Source organism: Trachemys scripta, chromosome 7, assembly GCF_013100865.1.
Source record: "Trachemys scripta elegans isolate TJP31775 chromosome 7, CAS_Tse_1.0, whole genome shotgun sequence".
NCBI lineage: Eukaryota > Metazoa > Chordata > Testudines > Emydidae > Trachemys > Trachemys scripta.
Genome location: NC_048304.1, coordinates 24443724 through 24469983, shown reverse-complemented (window position 1 = coordinate 24469983; position 26260 = coordinate 24443724). Strand labels below are relative to the sequence as shown.

General features: G+C 40.4%; 1 protein-coding gene across 25 annotated transcripts in view; it reads left to right on the top strand.

The window, feature by feature from the left end:
• The window catches only part of SLMAP (sarcolemma associated protein), a 157169-nt gene extending 133768 nt beyond the window's left edge, over positions 1-23401 (top strand). For 14 of the 25 annotated variants that reach the window (XM_034777683.1, XM_034777693.1, XM_034777675.1 and 11 more), the window contains 5 exons: positions 1629-1949; positions 4544-4661; positions 10172-10343; positions 13745-13879; positions 19766-23359. In XM_034777683.1, the coding sequence (XP_034633574.1) occupies positions 1629-1949; positions 4544-4661; positions 10172-10343; positions 13745-13879; positions 19766-19855 (836 nt within the window). In that variant the 3' untranslated portion in view covers positions 19856-23359. Of the gene's footprint in view, positions 1-1628; positions 1950-4543; positions 4662-10171; positions 10344-13744; positions 13880-18635; positions 18726-19765 lie in introns of all 25 variants that reach the window. The other 11 variants (XM_034777691.1, XM_034777681.1, XM_034777692.1 and 8 more) reach the window with 2 other exon arrangements.
• Positions 23402-26260: the final 2859 nt, after the last annotated feature.

Sequence of the window (26260 nt, the reverse complement as noted above, 5' to 3'; positions counted from 1 at the left end):
CCAGGATAATGTCCTCTTGCAGAAAAATCTGAGGCATAATCTGATTTAAGCTGGCTGCTCTGTTAACAACCTAGCCGAAAACTGTCTCCAACCAAACAAAGCAGTAGCAAAAGTGGGAAATCTGATTCTGGAGGAGGAGAAATCTCAACAAGGATCCCTCAAATTGTTTCTTTACTATTATTTTGTAGAGTGGGGAAAGTTTGCCACTGGCAAAAAATAAGCCACAGAGCCTGTCCACAAACCTGGCAGACCCACACTGAGGCCCTGTGTCTCTGCTCTAACTCTTTTCTTCTGCTATCTCCCTAGCTCCTTGCCGGTTATGCTTTACAGTGAACTCCTGGAAGATGTTCTAGTATATTTTCTAGGAGATCTGTATGGGGTTAGGAGAGTGGACAGTGGTCAGACTCATCACACCTCTGGCCCACCACTCTTCCTTGACCTGCATCTGTGATGTCCAGAGAAGAGTGGGGGGTGGGAAGGGGTAGTGCCCCAGAAGCAGCTGAATCCCTACCTCCACAAGAGTAGTTCTCCCTCCATCCATGGATAGGAAGAGTAGGGCGACTGTAAGGGCCCATGTAATTAGTCACTGTACAATTAAAGGGTTCAGATGAGGTAATGGTTTTTGTGTGTTGCCTAAATAAGAAAAGGTGTCATGGAAACTTTGTTTGATAGCTCTCCAAATTACACCCAATGTTTCAGAAACCTTTCTAACACTGCCTGGCAGCTATTGTGACAATGAAGATTACCCTACAACATGACCATATATTTCAAATGCTAATAGCTTTCTGAAAAAATATTCTCTGGATATGAATCTTCCCATATTTGACCCCAGCCCAAAGGATTCCGTGACCTTTTTATTCATTGATAACTGAGACTGGACTAAAATTCAAAAATTTTCAAGAAAAAATATTCCATATTGAAGGAATATTTATTGGTCCTTTGCCAGGTTTGATGGGGGAATAAAAATTAAAAAGTTTTATGCTAAATTTATCAAAAAGGTTTTAATGAAAAACCAGAGAGAGATCCCAGAATAGCCAATAACCTGGTGGTCGGGGCATTCACTTGGGTTAGAGAAGTTCCAGGTTTGAGTCCCTACTTCACTGAATATTTTTACAGAGTGTAACAGCTCCAACGGGAGAGATTGGGAGAGACCAACCCTAGAATAACAAATAGCCTGATGGTTAGGGATGTAGACAATTGCAGACCAGGGACTTGAACCTGGATCTCATAGGTGAGTACCCTAGCCACTGGGATATTGGCTATTTTGGTGTTGGACAGGGGGTATTTCTGACTCATTCTTACTTAGACCAGAAAATCCATCCTGGACCAGAGAAACCATTCCCATCCAATTTAATCCCAACTATGAAGTTAAATCTGGAACTGAGGTGCTAGAGGTGTTATTATTAATCTACTTAGAATATAGTGCTAACAGAGATAAATCACCACTTGTACTTTTTTAAGAGTATAATATTTGCAAATGTAACTATTTGAATCACGTTTTTTGTTTTTTAATTCCATTGAGCTTCAGTTGGTTAAGGAAGGAGTTTTTTCCCCTCTAGGTTTTCTTCAAATGTAATAAATATAGCTTAGAAAAAATCTATACTGTACATGTATACGTTCCTTTCTAGCCCAGCTGCATAGGTTGCAGGAAGATATTGAGAATCTTCGTGAGGAAAAGGAGAATGAAATTTCAAGCACTCGAGATGAATTGCTAAGTGCTCAAGATGAGATTCGGCTACTTCAACAGGGGGCAGAAAAAGCTGCATCAGAACGAGACACTGATATTGCTGCTTTGCAAGAAGAGCTGCAGGAAGTGCGGGCTGAACTTGAACGCTGGCGGAAAGAAGCCTCAGAATATGAAAAAGAAATTGGCAATCTTCAAGCCAGTTTCCAGCTGCGATGTCAGCAGTGTGAGGATCAGCAGAGAGACGAAGCTACTCGTTTACAAGGTAAGAAAGTCATGGCTCATCCTGATGGGAACTGTCACAATCACTTTGAGATGTCTGAATGGTAGATATTTAGAATTAAATTACTCAGGCCAATATTATTCTGTATTTTCTTTACTATCAAAATCCATAGTGTAAACAAACAAATCTGAAATTTAACTAGAAACTTTGCATGTATACACTACAGAATAATTCTACACTGCTTTCTGTCACTTAAATAGCACTTTAAATTTTGTCTAATTATTCCTATAAGATATTAGTTATAAACTTAGCTATGCTTTTCATTGAAATAAGAGGATAGTGGCACTAGCTGAAAAGCATGGCAAACGCCACATATTATAGGAATATACATTACCACAGGAGTTGCAAAGTACTCAGCAAACCTCTGTAGCTGTAATCTTCTAGACATTTGGCTAAGAGGCCTGGAAGATCCACTGGCTTCCACTTCACTTCTGCTGCCAGTTCAAGGAATCGATCCTTTCAGTGCAGTCTATCAAGACTATTGCATTCATATTTGGCAATACAGGTTGCAAACCATGATCATGTGAGAGCAGGCAACAAGGCGTTTCTCAGAGGAGGGAATCCAGCTAGGGAATAAATTCCCAGGAGAGAGAAAACTAATCTGGAGTCTGGCACCTTTAGGGCATACTTCAAGATCTGCCTCTTTCACAAAAGCTTTTCCAAGTAACCAGAGTGACACAACTACTTCTCCCAATCAATCTCTCTCACTTTGATCAAAGAAAAAGTAAGAGAGCAAGAGACACCAGAAGTTCAGTAGGGAACTTGTTGTGCCAATCTGCTAACCTGCGAGGTGCTCAGATACTACAATGATGGGCACCACCAATACAAAAACAACATAGATGATGAATGGAACTGCACCTTACAGAACTGCACTCCAATAGGATCTTCCAGTGTCAACCCCAATTCTGGTGTTTATCTTGAACCTATGTTAGAGGAAAGAGCGATACAAACTTCCCATACTGACATCTACATTAAGAATTTCAAGGAGCTCAGGATACAGATTACAATATACAATAAGAGCAATATAAATTATACTTGTACTGAAATTTCTTCAGTGGTGTGTAGATGGAAGTTGGTACATACACAAGATTTAGAACTCTGCATTAATTACGCTTTGTGTGGGCCTCTGAGGTATGTCTACACTGCAATTAAAAACCTATGACTGGCCCATGCCAGCTGACTCAGGCTCGAGCTGCGAGGTTGTTTATTTGCAGTATAGATGTCCAGGCCTGGGCTGCAATTCAACAGCTCCGCAGCCCAAATCAGCTGGCATGGGCCAGCCATGGGTGTCTAATTGCAGTATAGACTTACCTGAGAGAGCTTTGCCTAATCCAGTCTCTTGTCACTACATCCCCAAGATTTTCTCTACTAGTTGCACTGGTTGCTGATTTTCACAGATTTGATTTCAAGTTTCCAGTGTTTGCTTTGTTTGCTTTGAATGCTGTGTTACGTGGCTCTAGGACATGTATGGCATCTAGTAACTTCTGATTCTCCTGAACTCTACTAGTGCTAATCATTTTGTAGTTAGATGTCAGCGGCTGGAAAAGCAGATGCTTCAAATGAACTTTTCCATAACGTTTTCAATTTTCAAATTCTAGTAATAGACCTCTAAAGACTTTTTTTTTTTTTTTTACAAGTAATAGCCACTATTTCTTAGTGCTGCTAAATGGCAGTTCTGCAGAAAAGGACCTGGGGATTACAATGGACAAGAAGCTGGATATGAGTCAACAGTGTGCCCTTGTTACCAAGAAGACTAATGGCCTATTGGGCTGCATTAGTAGGAGCCTTGCCAGCAGATCGAGGGAAGTGACTATTCCCCTCTATTCGGCACTGGTCAGGTCACATCTGGAGTATTGCATCTAGTTTTGGGCCCCCCACTACAGAACGGATGCGAACAAATTTAAGAGAGTCCAGTGGAGAGCAACAAAAATTATTAGGGGGCTGGGGCACATGATTTATGAGGAGAGGCTGAGGGAACTGGGCTTATTTAGTCTGCAGAAGAGACGAGAGAAGGAGGATTTGATAGCAGCCTTCAACTAGCTGAAGGGGGGTTCCAGAGAGCATGGAGCTAGGCTGTTCTCAGTAGTGGCAGATGACAGAACAAGGAGCAGTGGTCTCAAGTTGCAGTGAGGGAGGTCTAGGTTGGATGTTAGGAAAAAGTATTTCACTAGGAGGGTGGTGAAGCACTGGAATGGGTTACCTAGGGAGATGATGGAATCTCCATCCTTGAAGGTTTTAAGGCCCGGTTTGACAAAGCCCTGGCTGGGATGATTTAGTTGGGGTTGGTCCTGCTTTGAGCAGGGGATTGGACTAGATGACCTCCTGAGGTCTCTTCCAACCCTAATCTTCTGCGATTCTAATCTAAGTGTTTAAGTGTCTCAAACTATTAATGTTGGCTTATGATTTGATATGATATATACTAGTTCTGTGTTACAAAATGTATATAACATAATAATCAACTTGACAAGTTACAGTTTTTACAAATCCTCTCAGATTTTTCCTTGTTACTTTTTGAGGGCACATGAAACATCATTGCTTTGACTGTTTTACTCAGAGTAACTTTACATTGTTTACAGGTGAACTTGAAAAGTTGAGAAAGGAGTGGAGTGATCTAGAAGCTGAATGCCTCTCCTTAAAGAATGAGAATACTTTGCTTGCATCTGAACTTCAGCGACAAGAGAAGGAGCTTCATAGGTAAGAGCTACTGACTCTAAAGGTTACAAATGGCCTTAGCTCAAAAGGTTTCTATAACAGCTAAAAAGGACTTTAAAAATTAGGGGCCAATTATGTTTTTTGTTTTGTTTTTTAAATAGCTTGTACACAAGAGAACTGGAATATATCTTATGCATTTTATTAACTTTTGATTTACAGTTAGTTTTGATCAAAGAACAGTTCACATTTACAATTAGTTACATTTACACATTTTGTACTCTATTTTTTTAAATATTTGTATATTACTAATGAACATTAAATATGCTTCAGATGACACATCTTATTTTAAATTAAATTTTGCCTCTTTAATAGGGACTTGGGAATATGCATTCTAACATTGGTTAAACTTAGTAAAAGTTGTCTTCCTTTACTGCCCAAAAGAGAAAAATATGTATAAAAACTTGGATTAGAAAATGCTTAACATTTGGAGCTTGTAAATAACATTGAAATAGGATTGCAGGATCTTCTATTCTGTCACATCACTAATGTTCATGGTTAAGGCTACGATTTTGTCACAGAGGTTGCGGAAGTCAAGGAATCCATGATTTCCAAAGACCTCCATGACTTCAGCCCCATCAGCTGGGAGCTGCAAGGTCCTGCCACCTCCCACAGCGGCAGAGAGCTGCGAAGTACCCCCACCACCTGAGGCAGCAGGCCCCAAAGCTCCCAGCCACAGGCAAGGCGGGTACCCGGCAGCTCCTGGCTGCTGTGGGAGACAGGGACTCCCACCGTCGCCATGGTGGGGACAGGCAGGCCCCCACAGCTCCCCACTCCAGTGGTGACACGGGGATTCCTGCAGCTCCCTGCCACTGGGGAGAGGGCAGGGGGACCCCGGAGCTCTGAGCCCCCACGAGTGGTGAGGGCCCCAGGACTCCCAGCCATCCCACTGTCCCTTCCCATTTTATCATGGATATTTTTAGTAAAAGTCAGGGACAGGTCACAGGCTTCTGTGAATTTTTCTTTATTGCCTGTGACCTGTCTGTGACTTTTACTAAGAATATCCATGACAAAATCTTAGCCTTAGTCATGGTAGACTTCACTGAAGTGATACTGTGTTGTAAGATGTATTTCATTTACAGTGTTATGGCAATTAATAAAGATAAATCTCCCAGTCATACAACAAGTACATACTTCACAGGTATCTTTTTTGAGTGACAGGATTATTCAGAATGTTTTGATCTTGTAGTTCCTTCATTCTTGAGTCATTTTACCTTACTGCTAAAGAATGCCTAAAACATCCAGCTTACACAGTAGTAGTTTGTCCATTTTATCCCCTCTTCCTCCATTATCCCCTTTGTCTTCACTTTTGGAATCTTGTGTCTTGATAATTCATCTAGAATACACTACTGGGACAATAACCTGTTTTTCTTCAAGTAGTATCCACATCGGTTCTCCGCTTGAGGTGCCCATGCACCTCTTGAGTCCTTGATCGGAGATGGTCCATTAGCAGTGTCCGTTTGACCAGCCTATGAACATTATGCTTCCTCGTGCTGGACACCAAGGCTATATAGGGGTGTGTGGGAGAACTATCTTCAGTTCCTTCTCAACCACCTTGGCCTGAGACAGAGCCTTAGCATGTCCACTTTGAGCATGTCTCAGCTGTTCTATTTTTCTAGAGTTGTTTAAGATTAGTTAGTTGTTAGTAATAGTTATAGTTAAAGAAAAGCAGTAAGAGGATTGTTTTACTTCTCTCTTTCTCCTCTGAGAGACTGATTTTTCCTGGCAGCACATATGTGCTCAGTGGGTTTCAAACACTTCCTCTCCTGCCAGGAGGCTATACCTGTGAGCAACAGCCACGCTAAGTGAGTCGATTACTTTGGGGAGTCTCACATCTCCCAGAAGAGCAACTTCTGCTTTGGCCCTCAAGTCCAGGGCAAGGAAAAAGAGGGAGATTAAACTGAGATTGCTGATGATAGAGTGCTCCCTTTGACCAGCTTTTGAGTCGGGTCAGGAGACTCCTCCCCCACCCATAAATCTGCTCTGAACAGATCCGGTGTCCCTTAAACCTCGGCGCAGGCTTCCCCTAAGAAGTGGAAGACTTTGGAGGCTTGAGGGAAGCCTTCCAAAAAAGAGCAATGTGGACTCTCATCTTGAGGAACCAGCTCCGAAAAACCCCCATGTCCCTTGTGACATCTACAGTCTTCAAATCTTAGACCTCTCGACTCTATACCATTCAGTCGAAGGACTCCTCCCTCAAAACCAGTGGAGCTGGAAAGTCCTGGAGCTCAAAGGAGAGGCACATCCTTGCTACCCTCTACTAGGGATAAGGAGGGCAAGCATGAGCACTCTGGACTGGCACCATCAAGCACAGCCCTGCCGTTGGCACCAATGGCCTTGGTACCAAGCAAGCAGCAGCGCCAAGGCATCATTGGCATCTACATTGGTACGCCCACCATCAAGCGTGATGTGATATTGTCCTCGGCTACTGCATTGCTACTGAACCCCTACTCAATACCACAAAAGTTCAGATACACAAAGGACCTGTCTGTAACGAAGGAACCAGAGTCCCTGTTTCTCATGGGTATTGAGCACCTCTTGGTACCAAGACCCAGATCTCTGGACCACCATCCTCCAGTAACGCATAACTTTCCACCATTTTCTGCTGGTGCCCCTCCATTGGATAATAGTGAGGAGGATGAAGGAGACTTCCAGGAGATCTCTTCTGTTTCTGTTCAGGGTTCTTCAACATATTCCTTCAGGAATCCATTCTTTGACAGTCACAGGGAAGATTGCACTCATCATTAAGGGTGGTGGAACCAACCCTGAATGCCACCCCACACCTGTGTGGGGTGCCCCAAGTGATTCACCAGACTACTGGTACCATCTCATAGGGTACTAGAGCTGTACAGCCCACTCCTCCCCAAACAGCTCTCTTCTCTTTTCCCCCCCCCCCCCCCGCCACACATAGGAGGAGACATTTGAGGAGCAGAAGGCTAGGGCACATAGAGGCCACCCCTCAAATACCTATTTTATCCTTGTTATGCCTCTACCACCATCCCTAGCCGACCATTTTCGGCAATTTCAAGATCTCATAAAGGGGGTTGTGGATGCTCTTCAAATTCTATTTGAAGAAGTCAAGGACTCACAGCAGAAACTGTTGGATATCCTGCAGTCAGCAACATCCTCCAGGGTGGTAGTACCCATTAACGAGGTGCTCTGAGATCCAGCCAACACTGTGCGACGGACACCTGCCACTGTTCACAATTGGGACGAAGAGCCCACTTCAATGCCCTTATGACTGAGGGCAGTGGACAATTCAGAAAACCAGTCTCCAGATCAGTCTTGGCTCTGAGGAACACTGCTTTCATTTCATACTCCTCATTAGGGATATATCAATCAGGGTCATGACTGACAACTTATCCTGCATGTTTTATGTCAACAAGCCGTGAGGAGAAAGATCTGTCTCCTTGTTCATTAAAGCCATGAAATTATGGAACTGGTGTATAGCTCATCAAATCCAAATTTCAGCAGTCCACCCTCCCAAGTATCCAGAACACCACAGCCATGTCCTCAGCAGATTCTTCTCACAGGACTATGAATGGCAGTTAGACTCTCAAGAGTTCTCGACAGCATATTGAAAAGATGGAGACCTGCCAAAGGTGGATCTCCTCACCATCTGCAGGAACAAGAGGTGCCCTTTTTTTCTACTTGAGGGGGAGAAGCTTTCTTCTGTCTTGGAAGAAAGGTCTGTTCTCTGCATTTTCCCCAACACTGCTGCTACTAAGGGTGATGGACAAAATCAGACAGGACCAGAGTTACCCTTATAGTGCCAGTCAAGTCGAGTCAAGTTTGGTATCCTTACCAGCTCCATCTTTGTGTCTAACCGTCTAATTCAAGCCCAACCACTTCTCATGTCCTCTCGTAGGATGTGGGTTATGTGCTTCACACCATTGTAGGAGTTCTCCACCTCAGAGCGTGATTCCTTGATGGTTCCTGGAGTTAGAATCCTCTTGCTTTACGGAAGTACAACAGATGTTACTGACTAGTAGAAAGAGGTCAACCCAAACTACTTACATGCAGAAATGGAAGAGATTTTTCCTTTGGTGGTGGTGGTGCTGCTGCCTCCTGCCTGAATTTGTGCTACTTTGTCATTCTGTATTACCTGTTGAATCTGAAGAAAGTTAGTCTGATTAAGGCCCATTTGGCTGCAATATCAGCCTTCTATCGTCCAGTAGAAGAATTCTCCATTTTTTGCTCACCTGGTATCATCTAAGTTTATTGAGAGTTTGGGGAATCTCTACTCCAGATTCAAGTCCCCACCAAACCTAGAATCTAAACTTGGTCCTTAGTTACCTTGAGACCTCCATTTGAATCTATGGCAACCTGTTCTATGCTCCATTTAACTATGAAGATGGCCTTTTTAGTAGCCATCATGTTGACCTGCAGGATTGGGGAGATGGGAGCAGTTATTGCACAAAGTGAGTAACCTCTTCTTCTTTTAGACTTGAATTTTTACCATGTACCTACCCTTTTATATTTGTGTTATCAGTGCCATAAGTTCTAGTTGTAGTTACCAATGGAAGTTCCCTGCAGTGGAGCATTCCAAAAAAGGATGAGTCATTGTTTTAGGCAAACTGAAGCCAAATCTTATACATGAATCTCCCTTCATTCTACTTCTGCTCCCATTTTCTCTAACTCCTGACATTTTCCCTCTTCTCTCCTACCCCACGTTTCTACTGTATCCAGTCTGACGCCACCACACCTCCCCATTACAGTTTCCCATATAACAATATCTAGTCCTGTGATATATTCCCAGCAACCCTCTACTGCCAGTCCAGGCCACTAGTAGTATAGTCTCACTGAGGATGTGCACCAGTCTTTTTCCCCATAGTATCTTACTTCATCCTGACTAAGTAAAAAATATAGCACAGTCCAATTTACTAAAAGTAGTTGCAGTGGTCTGTGCACATAAATATGTGATCACTTTTTCACTTGTATTTCTTCACATAAAATGTTCATGCTCAAATGTGGGGGGACGCAGATGATCTCTGTTTCTATTAAAAAAAAAAAAAGCCGATGGTTTCTAAAAGAGTGGTTCATATTTCTATTGCTTATATTTTATAGGCACAAATTACAATTGCTTAACTTAAATACTTAATATTTAATTATTAATTTACAGATTTTTACATTAATAAGTACAAAACTTTATGAAATAACTAGATTTTCATGAAGACAATTATATTTTCTATTTTAGAATATTCAAAATATTTAATTGTTACTGATAAGCTAGAATGAACTAAATTGAAGTAGATATATGTACGTTATGCATACTGTAACTATCTCATTGAGATGCACTGTTCTTGTGAGTTAGTTTCTACTCAAAGTATTTGTAATTATTTTGTGTGTATAAATAGATATTCCAAAAAATATTAATCCTTGGCCAAAATTGCTTTGTAAAAGTTTGTCAAGTTCTTAGGGATAAAAAGTTCTTTATAAATCATGTAAATGTTTTATTTTAAAATGTGAAGTATGAATTGAATATTGTTTTGCAGCTCTCAGAAACAGAGTTTAGCGCTAACCAGTGATCTAAGTGTTCTTGAAATGACTCGAAAGCAACTTGAAAATCAAGTGGGATCTTTGAAGGAACAACATCAACGCGATGCAGCTAGTCTAAAAACTCTACTCAGTGAAGCTGAGAATCAAGCAAAGGATATTCAGAAAGAGGTAAAAGGAAAGACATTAATTCCTATTATGATTTGATCCTATGACCAGCAACTGATATTTATGCTAGCTAGATGGAAATGCAGTGAAAATAGCTATGACCTCAAAACTTCTGAAAATTGTTATTAATATAAGTGGTTCTCTGTGAGTGGGACTTAATGCACAAATGAGGAAATTTGTGAACCTAAAAGGGAAGCTCAAGTAAGTTGTATGTGTGTGTTTGGAAACTTTCTAAATGTTTGCTTTTGCAGGCAAAGTGCACTGGTTTTTATGCTGTTCATGGGCAGCTTTCACTTATGACTACCATTGAGATGGCAGATAGGCAGTCATATTCTTGACCCCAGCATTAAATTCTCAGTAACCTGTATAAATAGGTATTAACTGTTCTGAGACAATGTGTGTACTATATTAGACACACCCATTTTTCTAAGTATTAGGAATTCACATCCTCTGCAAAGATGATTGTCCTTCCTATTTAATAGAGCCTCGTTTGGATCCTCAGGACTTTTGAAGGTGATTAAGAAGTGCATATGATAAAGTTAGAACCCTTCAAATGAGGCTGCTGAAGCACATACTCTATGGGGGAAAAAAGCTGCAATAGTTAGTTCCTTTCCTCATGAACACAATTAGAGAAGCTTTATCCAGCCACTGGTGGATTTTTCATTATCCTTTTTGTAATCCTTTTCCTTGCTTTGTCATAAATTAATCACTATAATGTTATATACCATTTTCATATTTCAGAAAAAATGTAAATTAATGTTGTTAACATATAACTTTATAACTATAGAAGTTCTATATCCATAAAGGAGCAGCTACTTTTAGCTCAAATGGTAGAGACTTCTGCTTTAATGCTTAAAGCAATGCTTTCTAGCCCCCCTAATGCTCTGTTGTGAGGGTTGCCTTGTAGCCTGTAAAATAATTTGAATACCTATAGACCTTGAATGATAGGGACAAGCTTCCCTTGACAGAGGAATGTTTGACACATTGTCTAAGCACTTTTAATCACACTGTTAAACAACAGAATACCAATTGAAATGTTTTCAACATTTTTGGATGTTTTTCTACATTTTCAAATATATTGATTTCAATTACAACACAGAATATAAAGTGTACAGTGCTCACTTTATATTATTTTTTATTACAAATATTTGCACTGTAAAAATGATCAACAAAAAATAGTATTTTTCAGTTCACCTTATACAAGTATTGTAGTGCTGTCTCTTTATCGTGAAAGTGAAACTTACAAATGTAGATTTTTGTTGTTGTTACATAACTGCACTCAAAAACAAAAGAGCCTACAAGTCCACTTAGTCCTACTTCTTGTGCAGCCAGTCGCTCAGACAAACAAATTTGTTTACATTTGTGGAAGATAATGCTGCCCGCTTATTATTTACAATGTCACCAGAAAGGGAGAACAGGCGTTGGCATGGCACTTTTGTAGCCGGTATTGCAAGTTATTTACATGCCAGATATGCTAAACATTCGTATGCCCCTTCATGCTTTGGCCACCATTCCAGAGGACATGCTTCCATACTGATGATGCTCATTAAAAAAAATGCATTAATTAAATTTGTGACTGAACTCCTTGGGGGGAGAATTACATGTCGCCTGCTCTGTTTTGCCCACATTCTGCCATATATTTCATGTTATAGCAGTCTTGGATGATGACTCAGCACATGTTGTTCATTTTAAGAACACTTTCACTGCAGATTTGACAAAACACAAAGATGGTACAAATGTGAGATTTCTAAAGATAGCTACAGCACTCGACCCAAGGATTAAGAATCTGAAGTGTCTTCCAAAATCCGAGAGGGATGAGGTGTGGAACATGCTTTCAGAAGGGTTAAAAGAGCAACACTCCGATGCAGAAACTATAGAAGCCGAACCACCAAAAAACAATATCAACCTTCTGCTGGTGGCATCTGACTCAGATGATGAAAATGAACATGCATCAGTTTGCACTGCTTTGGATCTTTATCAAGCAGAACCAGTTATTGGAATGAACGCTTGTCCTCTGGAATGATGGTTGAAGCATGAAGGGACATACGAATCTTTAGTAAATCTGGCACGTAAATATCTTGCAATGCTGGCTACAACAGTGCCATGCGAACACCTGTTCTTACTTTCAGGTGACATTGTAAACAAGAAGCGGGCAGCATAATCACGCAATTAATCGTGATTAATTTTTTTAATCGCTTGACAGCCCTAATTATTGTCCCTCTTGATTAAGGAGGGATACTGTAAGCACATTGTGTTTGGTGTGGCACATAAGTTGAATATGTTCAGGCGCTGCTGTCAATGTAGTTGGCCACAAGCACACTGTAGTTTCACATGACACACCATAGTGAATTCATCCCACTTTAGAAGTACATAATTCCCCCCCTCCCCCACTTATGAAAATATTTTTGTTTGTGTTAATAAATGATACACTCCAGAATTACTGGACTATCTCAGAATATCCTGGGCAACTAAAATCATTCTAATGAAGAATCACTGCTGATTATATCACAAAGCAGTGTCTGATCTTGTTAGCAAATAGACGGGAAACCTACAAGGAAAAAACTGAGTGTTCTAGGAAGTAGATTGAGTTATTTAGTAAGAGAAATACTTCTTTGAGTCTGTTCTGAACTAATGCCCTGGTATGTCCATAGGGAGCATACTGTGGTTGGATGTGCTATCTTTTGAATGAAATGTAAAAGATACTGAAGTTGTTGTTAAAGTTTGCATATCATTTTATATTAATGTTAGGGGAGTGTAGCTTCAATTTCTAGGCTAAATTTAGATTTGTGGTGTTATATTCTGCCTTTTTAAATTCCCCAAGCAGTTTCATTTGGATAATGGTGGTCCTTACTTACTTTTTTAAAACGTAGTGCAGTGGTGTACACTGGTAGTCGCTGCCTTCTATCCAAGAAGAAGGCTGCATTCCTAGTGGTAGGTGAAGTAATTTATGAATAGCATATGTCATTAGTAAAGATGTTGGTATCATGCAAGATAAGGCACTATATAAATAAGACTTTGTTCTCCTTTAGTTATACCTGCAGTAGGATGTTATGAGTCTCTTTGCTATCAAAAAGCAAAGGCATACATGCAACTAGTTCTAAGCCTTCAACACAAGGGGGAGAAATTGTAGTAAAAAGAAAACTTAGAAGACTGTTTCAGTAAGAATGGAAAAAGATTCTTTGTTGTAGTTTTTCTTTGGGATATAAGATGGTTTTAATTATCATCCAAACAGATCTCTCATCTGTTGTTTTTATATGGAACTGCTAGTTCTGACCAAATTATCTTGAAACGTGATTGATAAGGAAGGTTTTGTTTCTGAAGCTTCACTGACTTACCTTAACAGAACTTAACATCTAATGTCCAATTTAAGATGAGTCTGTAGATTGTTTTTTCTTTGCCTTTAGTATGAAAAGACACAGACTGTACTTTCAGAGCTGAAGTTGAAGTTTGAGATGACTGAGCAGGAAAAGCAATCAATCACAGATGAGCTCAAACAATGTAAAGACAACCTGAAGCTGCTACAAGAAAAAGGAAACAATGTAAGTCTGTACAAATTATGTTGGGCCTCTGTGAGGGCAAGTCTGTTGATTGTGACAGCATCTGAGTGTTACATGGTAAAAACCAGATTTTCAAAAGGGAAGTGTACAAAAATCCACCTGCAATTGCATACCTAATGTGTGCTGCACTGCTGTCTTTGTACATGCAAGTAACCATTTAGATTCCTGTGTATTTGCATGCACAAACATGCAGATTGAATACACAATTGCAGTAATTGTGCACATAAATTAGGTGCATAACTGCATATACTGTTTTACACATGTCCCTGTGCTTCTGCTCTCTTTAAAAATCTGGATTAATGACTAGCAGACGGAGCCAGGTAAAACATTTTCACTTCACACAGAAATGCAAAAAATCCTCTCTGAAAATCTTCTGTACAGAAGTCAAAAGACCTGGACACACACAAGTTTATTAAAAATAACAGGAAAAACAGATCTTTCCCAGGATATTTTCCTTCTGTGTGGTGGTCTGTTCAGTAAATGTTATCCTCTGACTGTCTCCTGGTCTTGCCCCTTAAGGACAAAGGGCCCTGATGGGCTAGTGCTACACACATTGAGAACAGTGTTCCCTCTAATTTTTCCCACCCATGTGCGGAATGAATTTCGTTATGTGCACCAATATGGAGGTGGTGTATGACACATCACCTTCATATTGGTGCACATAATAAAATTCATGTGGTGGGGGGTGGGGCTGAGGTGTTTGGAGTGTGGGAGGGGGCTCAAGGCTGGGGTACAGGGTTGGGGTGCAGGGGTGTGAGGGCTCTGGCTAGGGGTGTGGGCTCTGGGGTGGGGCCAGGGATGAGGGGCAGAGGGTTGGGGTGCAGGGGGTGAGGGCTCTGGCTGGGGGTGTCAGATCTGGGGTGGGGGCTGGGGCAGAGGGTTGGGGTGCAGGGTGTGAGGGCTCCGGGTGGGGGTATGGGCTCAGGGGTGGAGCCGCAGATGAGGGGCTCAGGCTGGGGCAGAGGTTTGGGGTGCAGGGGTGTGAGGGCTCCAGCTGGGGGTGCGGGCTCTGGGGTGAGGCCGGGAATGAGGGGTTTGGGGTGCAGGAGGTTGCTCAGGAGCTATGGCAGGGAGAGAGGACTCCCCCCAGCTCTTTCCCCACAGCAACACCTGGGCTCCAGGGGAGGGGCACCTCTCCCCGCTACAGCAGCTCTGGGGCTGCGGCTGCAGGATAGGTGCTCCTCCCCCGGCCCCAGCAGGTCTGGGCTGGGGGAGAGCTGCCGCGGCTGGGTCCGGGCAGGGGGAGGGCTGGCCACAGCCAGCCCCATGCTGCTCCAGCCATGCGCCACTCCAGCCACGCTGCCCCAATGGGCCTGGGCTGCTCCAGCTATGCCTGGCGCAGGCCCTGGCCACCCTGCCCCGCCCCAACCACGGCTGGACCCGATTCGGCCATGCCACCCCAGCAGGTCCTGGCGCGGCAGGTTGGGCTCCGGGCTATGTGGTGGGGAGGGGCATCCCTCCTCCGGCTGCGGCAGGTCCCCAGGTGGGTTCCTTGAGTGCTTGCGCGGCACTAAATAGGCTGCTGCTGAGCTGCACAGCTTACTGGGAACTTAGGTTGGGAAGTATAGCTCAAATGCACTACGCTTTCCAGCCTGATCTTTTCTGGAATGATCTTTTCTGTAGTAATTAATTTTAAATATATCACAGGATTGAGTGTACTGCCAGAGACAGCTTTTGGTGCCTACAAAGCACAGCGTCATTGAATGCTGCCCATGCTGTTAGAGCCAGTATAACTACCCCACTCCCCTGTAGACCTCTTAACATGCAGCAGAATTGGGGGAGGAGGAACAAAAAGGGGAGGCCACATTCACCGTCGTCTTGTTGCTTTATGTGCCATTCGTGGTAATCTCACACCAGTTTCTTTCCTGCTTCGAATCCTTCTCCAAATTTTTAATGACAGACCACACTCTAGTGGTCCCTTTTGGCCTTAAGCACTATGAGTGAGAGGGAACAGGAAAAAGGGCCTGATTCAGCAAGGAATACATTAGGTATGTCTGCACTGCATTGTAAACCCAGATCTGTGGCACCCACATTTGTGGACTAGGTGTTTCCAAGCCCATGCTTGAGCGACCACACAGCATTCAAAACTTTGGTTTACAATTGCTTGACCCAGGTCTCACAACCGTGCTAACACACCCACGTTGCACTATGCAGACCTTCTGACTTGGATCTATAGCTTGATCTGCGTCCAGACTGCAAACTGACAGAGCTAGGACTGAAGTCTCAACAGGTCTTGGGCTCAGACCCACCCCCTTGATTGGGTCCTAGAATTTGGGTCCTGAGTGCTTGCTGACCTGAGACAGATAGATTTATGTGTGGATGGTGGGGGGGCTCAAACCTGAGTCCAAGCCTGAGTTTATAATGCAGTGTAGACATCCCCTGAGTGGCTGGTGGTAAGTAGTAGACTCCTTACACTTAGTCTTTTAAGAACCTAGACCTCAGGAAGCAAGCTAAGTATGTCAGTGAGAAACTAGGAGGAAGGACTGAGGGGAAACAGAGAATGGGGAGGCTGGAGGAGATCAGAATAAGATGAGCAACAGCAAAGAGTGTATGGAGGGAGGGACTCCTAAGAGGAGCCTCAATTCAACATTCATGGGGTGACATTTTTAAAACTTTGAAAATTTAGTTAATCTTGCTAGGTGACTCAAAAAATCCTGGAGCTTCCAAGGGGCTGGAAGTTTTTTCCAAGTACCACTAACCTCTTCTTGTGGCTGAAGCCATCATCTTTCACCTCACTCTTGGCTAAGATTTTTTGGAAGAAAGGACGCCAACTGTGGAACTTCCTCCCTTTTGTGGCCTGCCAAAGCCTGAGTTTACAGATCTTCAATCATAATATTAGGGGCGCATGTTTTTAATCAGGCCTTGGTTTGACAGGAGGACAGCAATGAGGAAACTCGTTACATTTCAGGGTGGTGTGGGGAGAGAATAAAAAGGTTGTCTTGTCTTTTTGTGGGCAAGTACATTTAATGTGGTGGTTGCTTTTAATGTATGTCATGCATGTTGTATGGGTGCATGTAATGATCGCTAAAATAAAATGCAGTAGACCATTCTATGTACTATAAATGCTAGAGGAGAGAAAATTCCTTTACTCCATTTGCAAACTCATATTGGAAATCCACAGGATTTTTGTGTTCCTCTTTCTTTTGAAGGGGTGAAGAATTAATTTTAAAAAGCAATGTTATGTTCTAAATGCATAGACCTATGGAGCTACCTGTATTTTGCATGTTTGTAGTTTATTGATGATTTCCTGAGACTTTAAGTGATGGACTTATCCATGTGAATGGTGCTGAGCATGTAAAGTGCTTTGATGAATTTGAAATCTTTTGGCACTGCATTGATTATTTCTACCATATTTCTGCTTCTTGTGGGAAGATGGCACTCAGATTTACAGCACAAATGAAAATGCCTTGATTATAATTACACATAACTTGTCTATTGAATATTGCTTTGATTAAAACAAATTTAAATTAGCATAAATTCAAGACATGTATTGCACAGAGTAGAACATCATCTAAATTTCATATATACTGACCTTTATTTGAAGTTATGCTTGAAATGCCTGTATTACTTTTTTTTTAAAATCTATTAGTAACTTATTCTATGAAGTCTATAAACATGAGTTTAACTCATTTAGCTGACTATATGAAATCAACATGGCTTCAGCACAAAAAAGCACTAAAAAGACATCTAGCATGATCTGAACTTACTCCTGAGGTATGTGTGTGTACACACATATATAGCTAGAGAAACAGAAAAAGCAGGAGTCTTCTAAGGATAGTTTAAAAATCAACTTAGTTACCAATTCTCATCACCTATGTCAGTCACTCCTTTGAAATTGAATTAACCAATTCATGACACAGGACAGACGTTATCCAGCCAAAGCTCAAAATAAAGAGGTGTATTAGTGTCTATTAAAACTAATTGAACAAGTTTGTGTGCAATTAAAACAAGGTATGTGTTATGTTGATGGCCTGAAATTTGTCTAGAAATACAACATTGTCACAACGTGAGATCAAGACGTAAATCCAACTTTCAGATTTTAGCAATTTGAGCTATCAGAAGCTGATGACCTGGTGGAGATTTTCATCTCCCAGAGTCCCCTGATGGATATGTACTCCATCATTGTGGTACACTTCATTGCTAATTTGAATAATGTTGCAGTCTCATAGAAGTGTCCTGACCACAGGATTTGCATTGTGATATAACTGTAGGTTATTCATAGGAAGAGAATTTTTTCTTGTGAGCAGGAGGTTGAAAATTGTTGAGAGTGAAGAAATGGATGAAGAATCTGTAGTGCTTCTTGGACCTTCTGAATATGCAGAGTCCACTGCCTAGGGATGCCTGGATGAGGTTTCATTGTGTAAAGGAAAAGCCATGCTCAGTCTCCCATCTCTTTTTTTTTTTTCCTTTAAAAAGGAAGACCGTAATGTGATAGATTGACATGTCAGTCTAAGCCTCATTTTGACTGAAATCCTAAATTCTAAGTGGTGGCAAAAGGCTTCCTTAGAACATTTTTCTGCTTACTTCATCTTATTTTTAAATATCCATGTTCATTTGAGTAGAGTGGTGTACTAACTTTGTATACCGAATTAGATCATGCTGTATCGTGTTAGATGTCTTTAATACATTTCAATTAAAACAAAACTCACTCTTTGACTTATTTTCCCCCATCTAAATCATCTTTACCTTATTGATTTTATAGCAAAAAATGATTTTTAATATCCCTTCCCTTCTTTAGCCTTCCATATTACAACCCGTCCCAGCCGTATTCATCGGCCTAATCCTGGCTTTCCTGTATTGGTGTTACGGCCCATTGTGGTAGAGAAAGGTACAAGCACTACTGTTCAGTCAATGTATGTTTGTCCCTGTCGCCTGTTTGTGCCATTTTTGTAAAATAGTGCATGGTGAACTGCTCACGGATATTTATTTACCTGAAGCAACCCCTTCATTTAATATGCCGTAGTGGTGATACTGTCCAGCTGAACAATCAACTAATCATTTAACATCTGTGTGGTTTCTTTGTGATATTTCTAACTATGAATTAATTCTAACCTAACCAGTTTTGAGTGTCTCTCTTCTAACTTGGTCTCAGTTTGTCTTTAGCAAAATGGGGCAAATTTTGTGAAATACTGCAGTGACAGGACCTGAAAGAAAACCTAATTACTTAATCAAATATGGAAAATGAAGAGTTTGTCTGTTTAAATTGAAATTTGGTCCTTTATTTCTTATTTGTGGATTTAGAATTTCCTCTCTGGCTTTGAACACTTTTTCACTTTTCTCACTACTGCTGTGAAGAAGGTGGAAAAAGGACAAGATGGGAATAACAAATAGGTGGTGGGTTTGCATTCTTAACTCTAAGCTTGCACTACATTTACAGTGTCTCCCAGTATGTCCTGTGTAAAATACTTGTTACCCTTGATGTAAAATAATAATAAAAATTACCTTGATAGGATCCACTTAGAACTAATATCTCAGATCTGGCTTAAACACACAAAGCAAAGAAGTTAGATTCTGTTTATTGCATAGCATAGGTCTAGCAATACTTTTGCACGAACAATATTATAAGCATCTTAATCCCTCAAAGGTTTAATAGAAGATATAATCCTAGATGCATATTGTAACAAAGTTGGAAATACAACTAATAAAGAGACTCATGGTGACATGCCATTGTGATGACTTGGAATTCCTTGTGGTAGGCCAAATATGGTTTAACCCCGTGTCAGGATTTCCCAACAGTAAGGGTTCATGGGAAACATATTAGTGATGTTTATCAACAGGTGCTCAGGATTTATTGGAACCAAGGGGTAAACTGAGTAGTGTAAACTAGAACAAATATGATATTGAATTTTTTTTTTTCTCTCCACACAGAGACAATGGCCTTGGATGCCTCTGATGGCAGCTTTGGTTGCTGTAACAGCTGTGGTGCTGTACCCAGGCCTAACCAGAGCTTCTCCATGAGAACTGTTGTTGAATCCATTCACCGTCCTCCCTTTAGAAGCTGGCATCATTCACATACTGGGGAAAACCAGATTAATTCTCTTCCTTTTTACCTCTTAATACAACAAAGCTCTGCGCGAGAACAGTAGTAGGGTCATTGCTTTAAACTGTATAAAATGTATCTGTCTATAAAGAGGGAATAAAATTATGACTTCATTCTACTGTGAGCAATATTTTTGCTTACAATTTCATGTAATTTTTAAATTAGTATGTTGGGATTCTAAATACTATTATGGTGGCCTAAAGTAGGCTTCTTGGTACCAAATTATTTATAATGGGTAGGTTTGTGGATATTTTACTTTAGAATCTGATTGCCAGATTTAAAAGAAAAACACATTTCTGATTTGGATACCCATGCCAAATAACCTTACAGATACTTGGAAACAGAGGCAGTATGCTCAGTGCCTTTCAGTTTGAAATATTTTTTTACATTAATGTACCATTTTTACTTGCTGCAAGTCACTGAGCTAGTGGGAACAAGACTTAAAATAACTTCTCTTTCCAGGCCTTTTGAAGGAAACAAATATTTTGCTTCAGTAAAGATTCTGTTTTATTAATAATTTTGGGAATAAATACAATTCATTTCCAGCCTTAAAGAGAGAGAGAAGACATTGGATGGCAAACACCTGCCTAGGATATTTTGTGTGCGCGTGTGGGAATGTGTGCTTGTGTGTGTTCTTGAGTGAACTAAGGTATTTCTGGGAGCAAAATCTTGGTCATTTGATGGACATAGTGCAGTGATTCAATTTATATTACCTTTATTTCGAATGTAATTTATTAAATTTCATATATTTAAAGAGACACATTCTTTAAAATCTGAATATTTTCGCACATATCACATTTTAGCAACTTATTTTTTCAGTCATTTAATACTTTCAAAACTAAACTGGAGAAATATTTGTCTATTTAGGCAAGTTTTTATTGAAAACTTCAATATGGGAGGTGCTACAATGCATCTATGGGTAAATGAAAAAATCCAAGATAGGCAAGCTCTTGCCAAGTTAGTCATCTAACTGGTCATGTATGCATCAAGTTAATAAGCTGAGAGTGTTTACTTTTGGTAATTAGAAACTTTTGCATCAACATTACATGACACAATATGCATAATATACCTTCATACATTATTGACTTTTTGATTGGGTAACCACTGTAGTTAAACAATGAATTAAGTGTTGGCTATAGTTGTCTTGTGCAACTCAACAGTTCAGTTAAAAAAGTTTTATTAAGGTCCTATATAATATACTAAAGGATTGCAAAGTAAAATGAATTCATCTAATGGAAATTTAAGAATAGGAAGATAATCTCAGCGAAGATTTAATTGGCTTTAAAATATTTAATGGCAATCAACAGATATAGTTGAATATTTAAATAGAAGTTTAGCATATAATTTGCCTTGTGAGGTTCTGAGGGTCATTGTCCTTTAATTAAAGGTTCTATCTTAAAATACTTGGGATTTGCTAATGGGAGGATTATTAGATTTATGGAAGAATAAATCCACAAGTGACTTTTAGACTATAATATTGGGTCACCTAGTTAACATTTCATCTTTTTCAGTTGCAGGAAGCCACCCAATCACAAAACACTCATATGCCAGTGGTACTCGGTACCTCTTGTATATAGATTATTGCAAATATTGTTCTGAAATGCTTTACTTCAGAATTACATTTTTTAAAGTAAATAATTGTTTTAAATCTATTTTGTAAAGGTATAATAAGTACAATAGAATTTCTCGAGTACAGATTAAACTATTTGCACTAACACACGTGATGTGCATGATTTAATAAAATAACTTTACTCTACGTATGCATGTTTGAGTTGAATCTCATTTGAAAACCGCACATCTGTGTTAAATTCATTGTGTGCTAGGTATTACTACAATGTTTGCAGCATGTTTGATAATTGAAAAGGTTTTACTTTTCATTTCACATTCACATTGGTTTAAATTTAAATTTAAATCTCTCTCCTGTCCAGGTCTAGTTTGAAGCAGAAAGGGAATGGGAGCACAATGGGTTGGGGTTTGGTTCTGTGGAAAAATCTGGAAGAGAGATTTTTTGTGTGTGTTGGAGCTTGGAGGGTGCCTATAATAGGGGTGGAAAGCTAGGGGAAAGGTGGGAGGGTGGTTATGGATAGTGCAGAGAGCCTGGGGCAGCTGTGAAAGGAGTTGATGAGGGTAGTGCAGGAGCTTGAGGCAGTCTCCCTCCTTCTCCCACTAGCTTCTCTAGTTCTGCCCCGTCCCTTTTTAACCATTTTTTCTTCCCCACCGTGCTCCATTCACCTTCCTACCATGACTGCCTCCTCCCTAGCCTCTATGCAGACCTGGTGTCCTCTGAAGAAGAGAGGCAGAGAGGCCACATGAAACCTGAGGATATAGTAGCTCCTGGTGGCCAGATAGCGGAACTGCAAGCAATCCTTTCCACCTTGCAGCCCAGCTAGATTTAGCATGATGGGGCGCCAAACTTGAGTATCCTCTGAGATGCCTGATCATTGGCAGCCCTCATTATTTTCACAGCACTATTTTCTTTACACAAATACAAAAATTGTGTGAGTTTTCAGTAGTCTTCAAAACATGAAACAGCTGACAATGTTAATCTAGCATGTCTATTTAAAATGAGAAAAAAGTCCCTAACTTGGTGCATGTATGCATATTTATATTCACTTTATATACACAGACACTCATAATGTGTATACTTTGCATGGATATGTGTGTTCAGTATATGCATCTGTGTCCAGATATACAATACAGTATTTCCCATAGTACAGTGCTCTTCCTGGGAACTGTTAACTTATGCATGTTCAAAAGATGATCAAGAATAAATTAAGATGCATAGTTCACTCTCCTTTTAGGGAATACCTGGAAGAGGATTGGTTAGTGTCTAGGAATGTTCTGATCTCCAGGGTTTTTACAATAAAAGAGAAAGTGGATAAAAAACTTTTCCAAACACAGCCACCCGACTGAGCACAAACCTGCCTTCCCAGCTGACTGTTACTACATATGTTTACAGAATTATCTATATTACATGCACATTTACAACCCTTTTTTGAATTATGAGGCCTGAGAGTAACTGCTAACTAGCTCTGGGGATTATTACAACAAAAGATTGGGGATTTTTTTTTTTTTAAACTAACAAATCCCTGATACAATGAGAGCTTGTCAGAAGGTGATGAGCGCCCTCAACTTGCATTGAAGTTAATGATATTAGAGAGGCACTCAGCATCTTGCAGGATTGGTTCCAGAAAACTGTTTCATCAATTACACAGCCCAACTGACACATTAAAAACATGTCTCCTCTAACCACATTATATTACTCCTGTTTTAACATTTTTAGTTTTCTACTGCAGTCCTTATTTGATGCAAAACTTTGACTTCAGTGAGTTTTACCTGTAGAAGGACTGCAACAGTAGACCTTTGATTCACAACCTAAAGGGGAAGTATAATTAAAAGAAAATACAAGCTTTTTACCTGTACCATGTTTCTGAATTATATTAAAGTTGACCTCTCTTCTGTAATATGGTTGAAGTCTTCTTGTGATCAGATCAGTGAGCTCTTTTTAAACTTGCCAAAGGAAATTATCAGGATAACATTGGTGATAAAGGAAGACTGAATTTTATGGAGCAACACAACACTTTGTAGAATTATGTCATAAAGGAAACAAGTAGTCTTATCCCTGAAGAGTCAGTGCCAGATTGATTCCTGCATGGTAGCTGGAGTCAATGTAACTATCCATCTCGACAAGTAAACTTGTGAATCCCAACTTACTTTTTGTCTTCTGAACAAATTTTCTAGAAGTGTCATCCGTAACAACTTTCACTGACCTTCACATATGCATTCTGTCTGGTTCCAGGCACTTTTAAAAAAGCTTGGATCATCAGTGTCACTCGGACAGCTACAATACTTTGTGGGAAAGTGGCATACTTTCTGTAGTAATTTTGGAGTTACAGATATACAGGTTTGTCATTTAAAACATATACACACGCATATGCATGCACACATACTGTGTATGGCTATTTATGCTTTATCTTAATTTACTTTGTCTAAAACTATTTTTTCTATCTTTCTTTATATCAACTCCTCCAAGCACTTTCTCCAGCTTCAAAATCAAAGTATTTTCTTTAAGTAGTTCTCTACCTTCATTTTCATGTAACAAAAGTGGAACTCTTACACTTTAAGGCCAGGAGGGACCATCATAATCGTGTAGTCTGACCTTTTTGGCAGATAACCTATTTTATTGGCCATCTTTCTGTAAGATTATCCATCTCTCAGTTGTTTTGTCAATTAAGAGAAACTGCTTTGTAGACTTTTAGGGACCTTTACCCCATTCCATACCACCCAAAACAAAAGAAGTGTATCCTTTTGATTTAATGTAATTCACTTTCAATGACTTTAACCATTTTCTAGTAAAGATGGGTGGGTGTGTATTTATCATTGGGCTGTAGTTACTCTTTGGTATGACTTTTGATATGACTGACTTCAAGTGGTCCTCTTTTAGTCCAGAGAGAGATGGCTGTATAGCTCTGCTCCCATGCTTCTGGAAGCAGGAATATGCAAATTAAGCTCTCCAGCCACCAACTCTGGCCCTTGGGCCAGTTATACCAGTATAGTTAAACCAACATGTAATACTAGTATAACTATCCATATGGAGACATTCAAAAGAATGGCTTTTTTGGTTTAGTGTAAACTCCTTGTGAGGCGACATAAGCTAAACTTAAAAATTAAAACAAAAAAATACCACTCATACCAGAATAAGCATCCACTCAGGGAATTATACTGGTATAGCTATCAGTTTAAATTCGCACTTTACCTCATAGCAATATAACTTTCCTTTACATATACAAGCCTTTATATATATCTCCAAGTCTTTCTCTAGCCTGTAGAAGAGTCGTATTGCTTGGGACAATGGCTTCTTTAGCTTCACTCTTCCCCAGGAACAGCCTCTGTTGCATTGACCTTTCCCAGAAGCACTGTCTGGTTGGTTTGAAGCATAAGTTCACTAACCTGGCATTTGGCAAGCTGCCAACGGTTGGAGCCTGTGTGCATTGATTCCATAATTAGGCCTGATGTGTTGCCACTCAAAGCCAGTTCCTCTAGTCGTCCTTTCAGCCCGCAGGAGCTCTTCCAACAGGAACCCTTCCAGGATCCTGTACTTGGGTCCATGTAGCATTATGGAGTCTGACAGAACCAGAAACTACATGGATGGGAGGGAATCACATCAGCAGGTCTGTAGGGTCAGTCAGAAGATGCAACAACTGCTTTCTCTCGCCCTCAAACCATCTACCTCAGAATCTGTTTGTGAGACTTACTATTCCCTACAACCCTTACCACATCTAGTTCCTCAGATCCAGCTGACCTTCCCTTACTAGTCCTCTTTCGGTTGTGCTTTCAGGCAGCCCCCAGAACTCTGCAGCCCCTCTTGGTGACCTCTTTTACTTTCTCTAATTGGAAATCAGATCACAGCATTAATTCTCACATGTTTGCTAGCCCTAAAGTTTTGTGGTCCTTTCTAGCTATTCCTTAGGACCATCCTCCACTCCCTTGTCAGCTCCTGCTTTGCCCTTTAAATTTTTCCTCCCACTCAATTTTGCACGATTACTTGCAGTTTTGAGAAATTGGCTCTTTTAAAGCACTAAGTATATTACTGGTTGGTATCATATTATGTTTGTACATGAAGAAAATGGTCATGATCACTTGCATCTAGCCAAGCATCCGTTTTTAGTTGAGCAATCAATTCATCTTCATCTGTCAGAATGAGGTCTAATATAGAATTACCCCACTTTGGTTGCAATACTTTTTGTCTTAGAAAGTTCTCTATGATTTTTAGACTTCCAAGGTTGTTTTGTAGCCGGAATTAATTTGCCTATTAATAAAAAATTTTAAATGTGTTCTTCCCTTAGTTTATTTATAATTATACTTTATACAGTTGCATCTTTCGTACAAATAATAAAGTATCATTAATGTGACAGCATGATAATCCTTTCACCCACATTCATTGCTAGAGCAATGCTTTGATACTTTAGGATGGGTGCAGATGCCCTTCTCTGAATGAAAGTTTGGGCCCAATGTTAGGTGGAATGCAAATATTTAGTTTAGTACCCTGGCATTAACACAGCCTGCACTTAAGTGCTTCAAATTGTTTAATAATCTCACATGCCCAGGATATCTCTCACATCTATCCAAAAGACATTTCCACCAGCACTAGGCCATCTAGTGTGATGCTGGAGCATTGGTTTAGTACTGACTCAGATGGAAGGACACCTAGTGATCACCAACACCTCTTTCTGCAGCATCAAGGTTGTTAATGAAAGTTCTCTCGTCAGGACTGGTAATTGCTTAGCTTTTGTGATCATCTAGGGATGCAGTCGGGCTCCAGT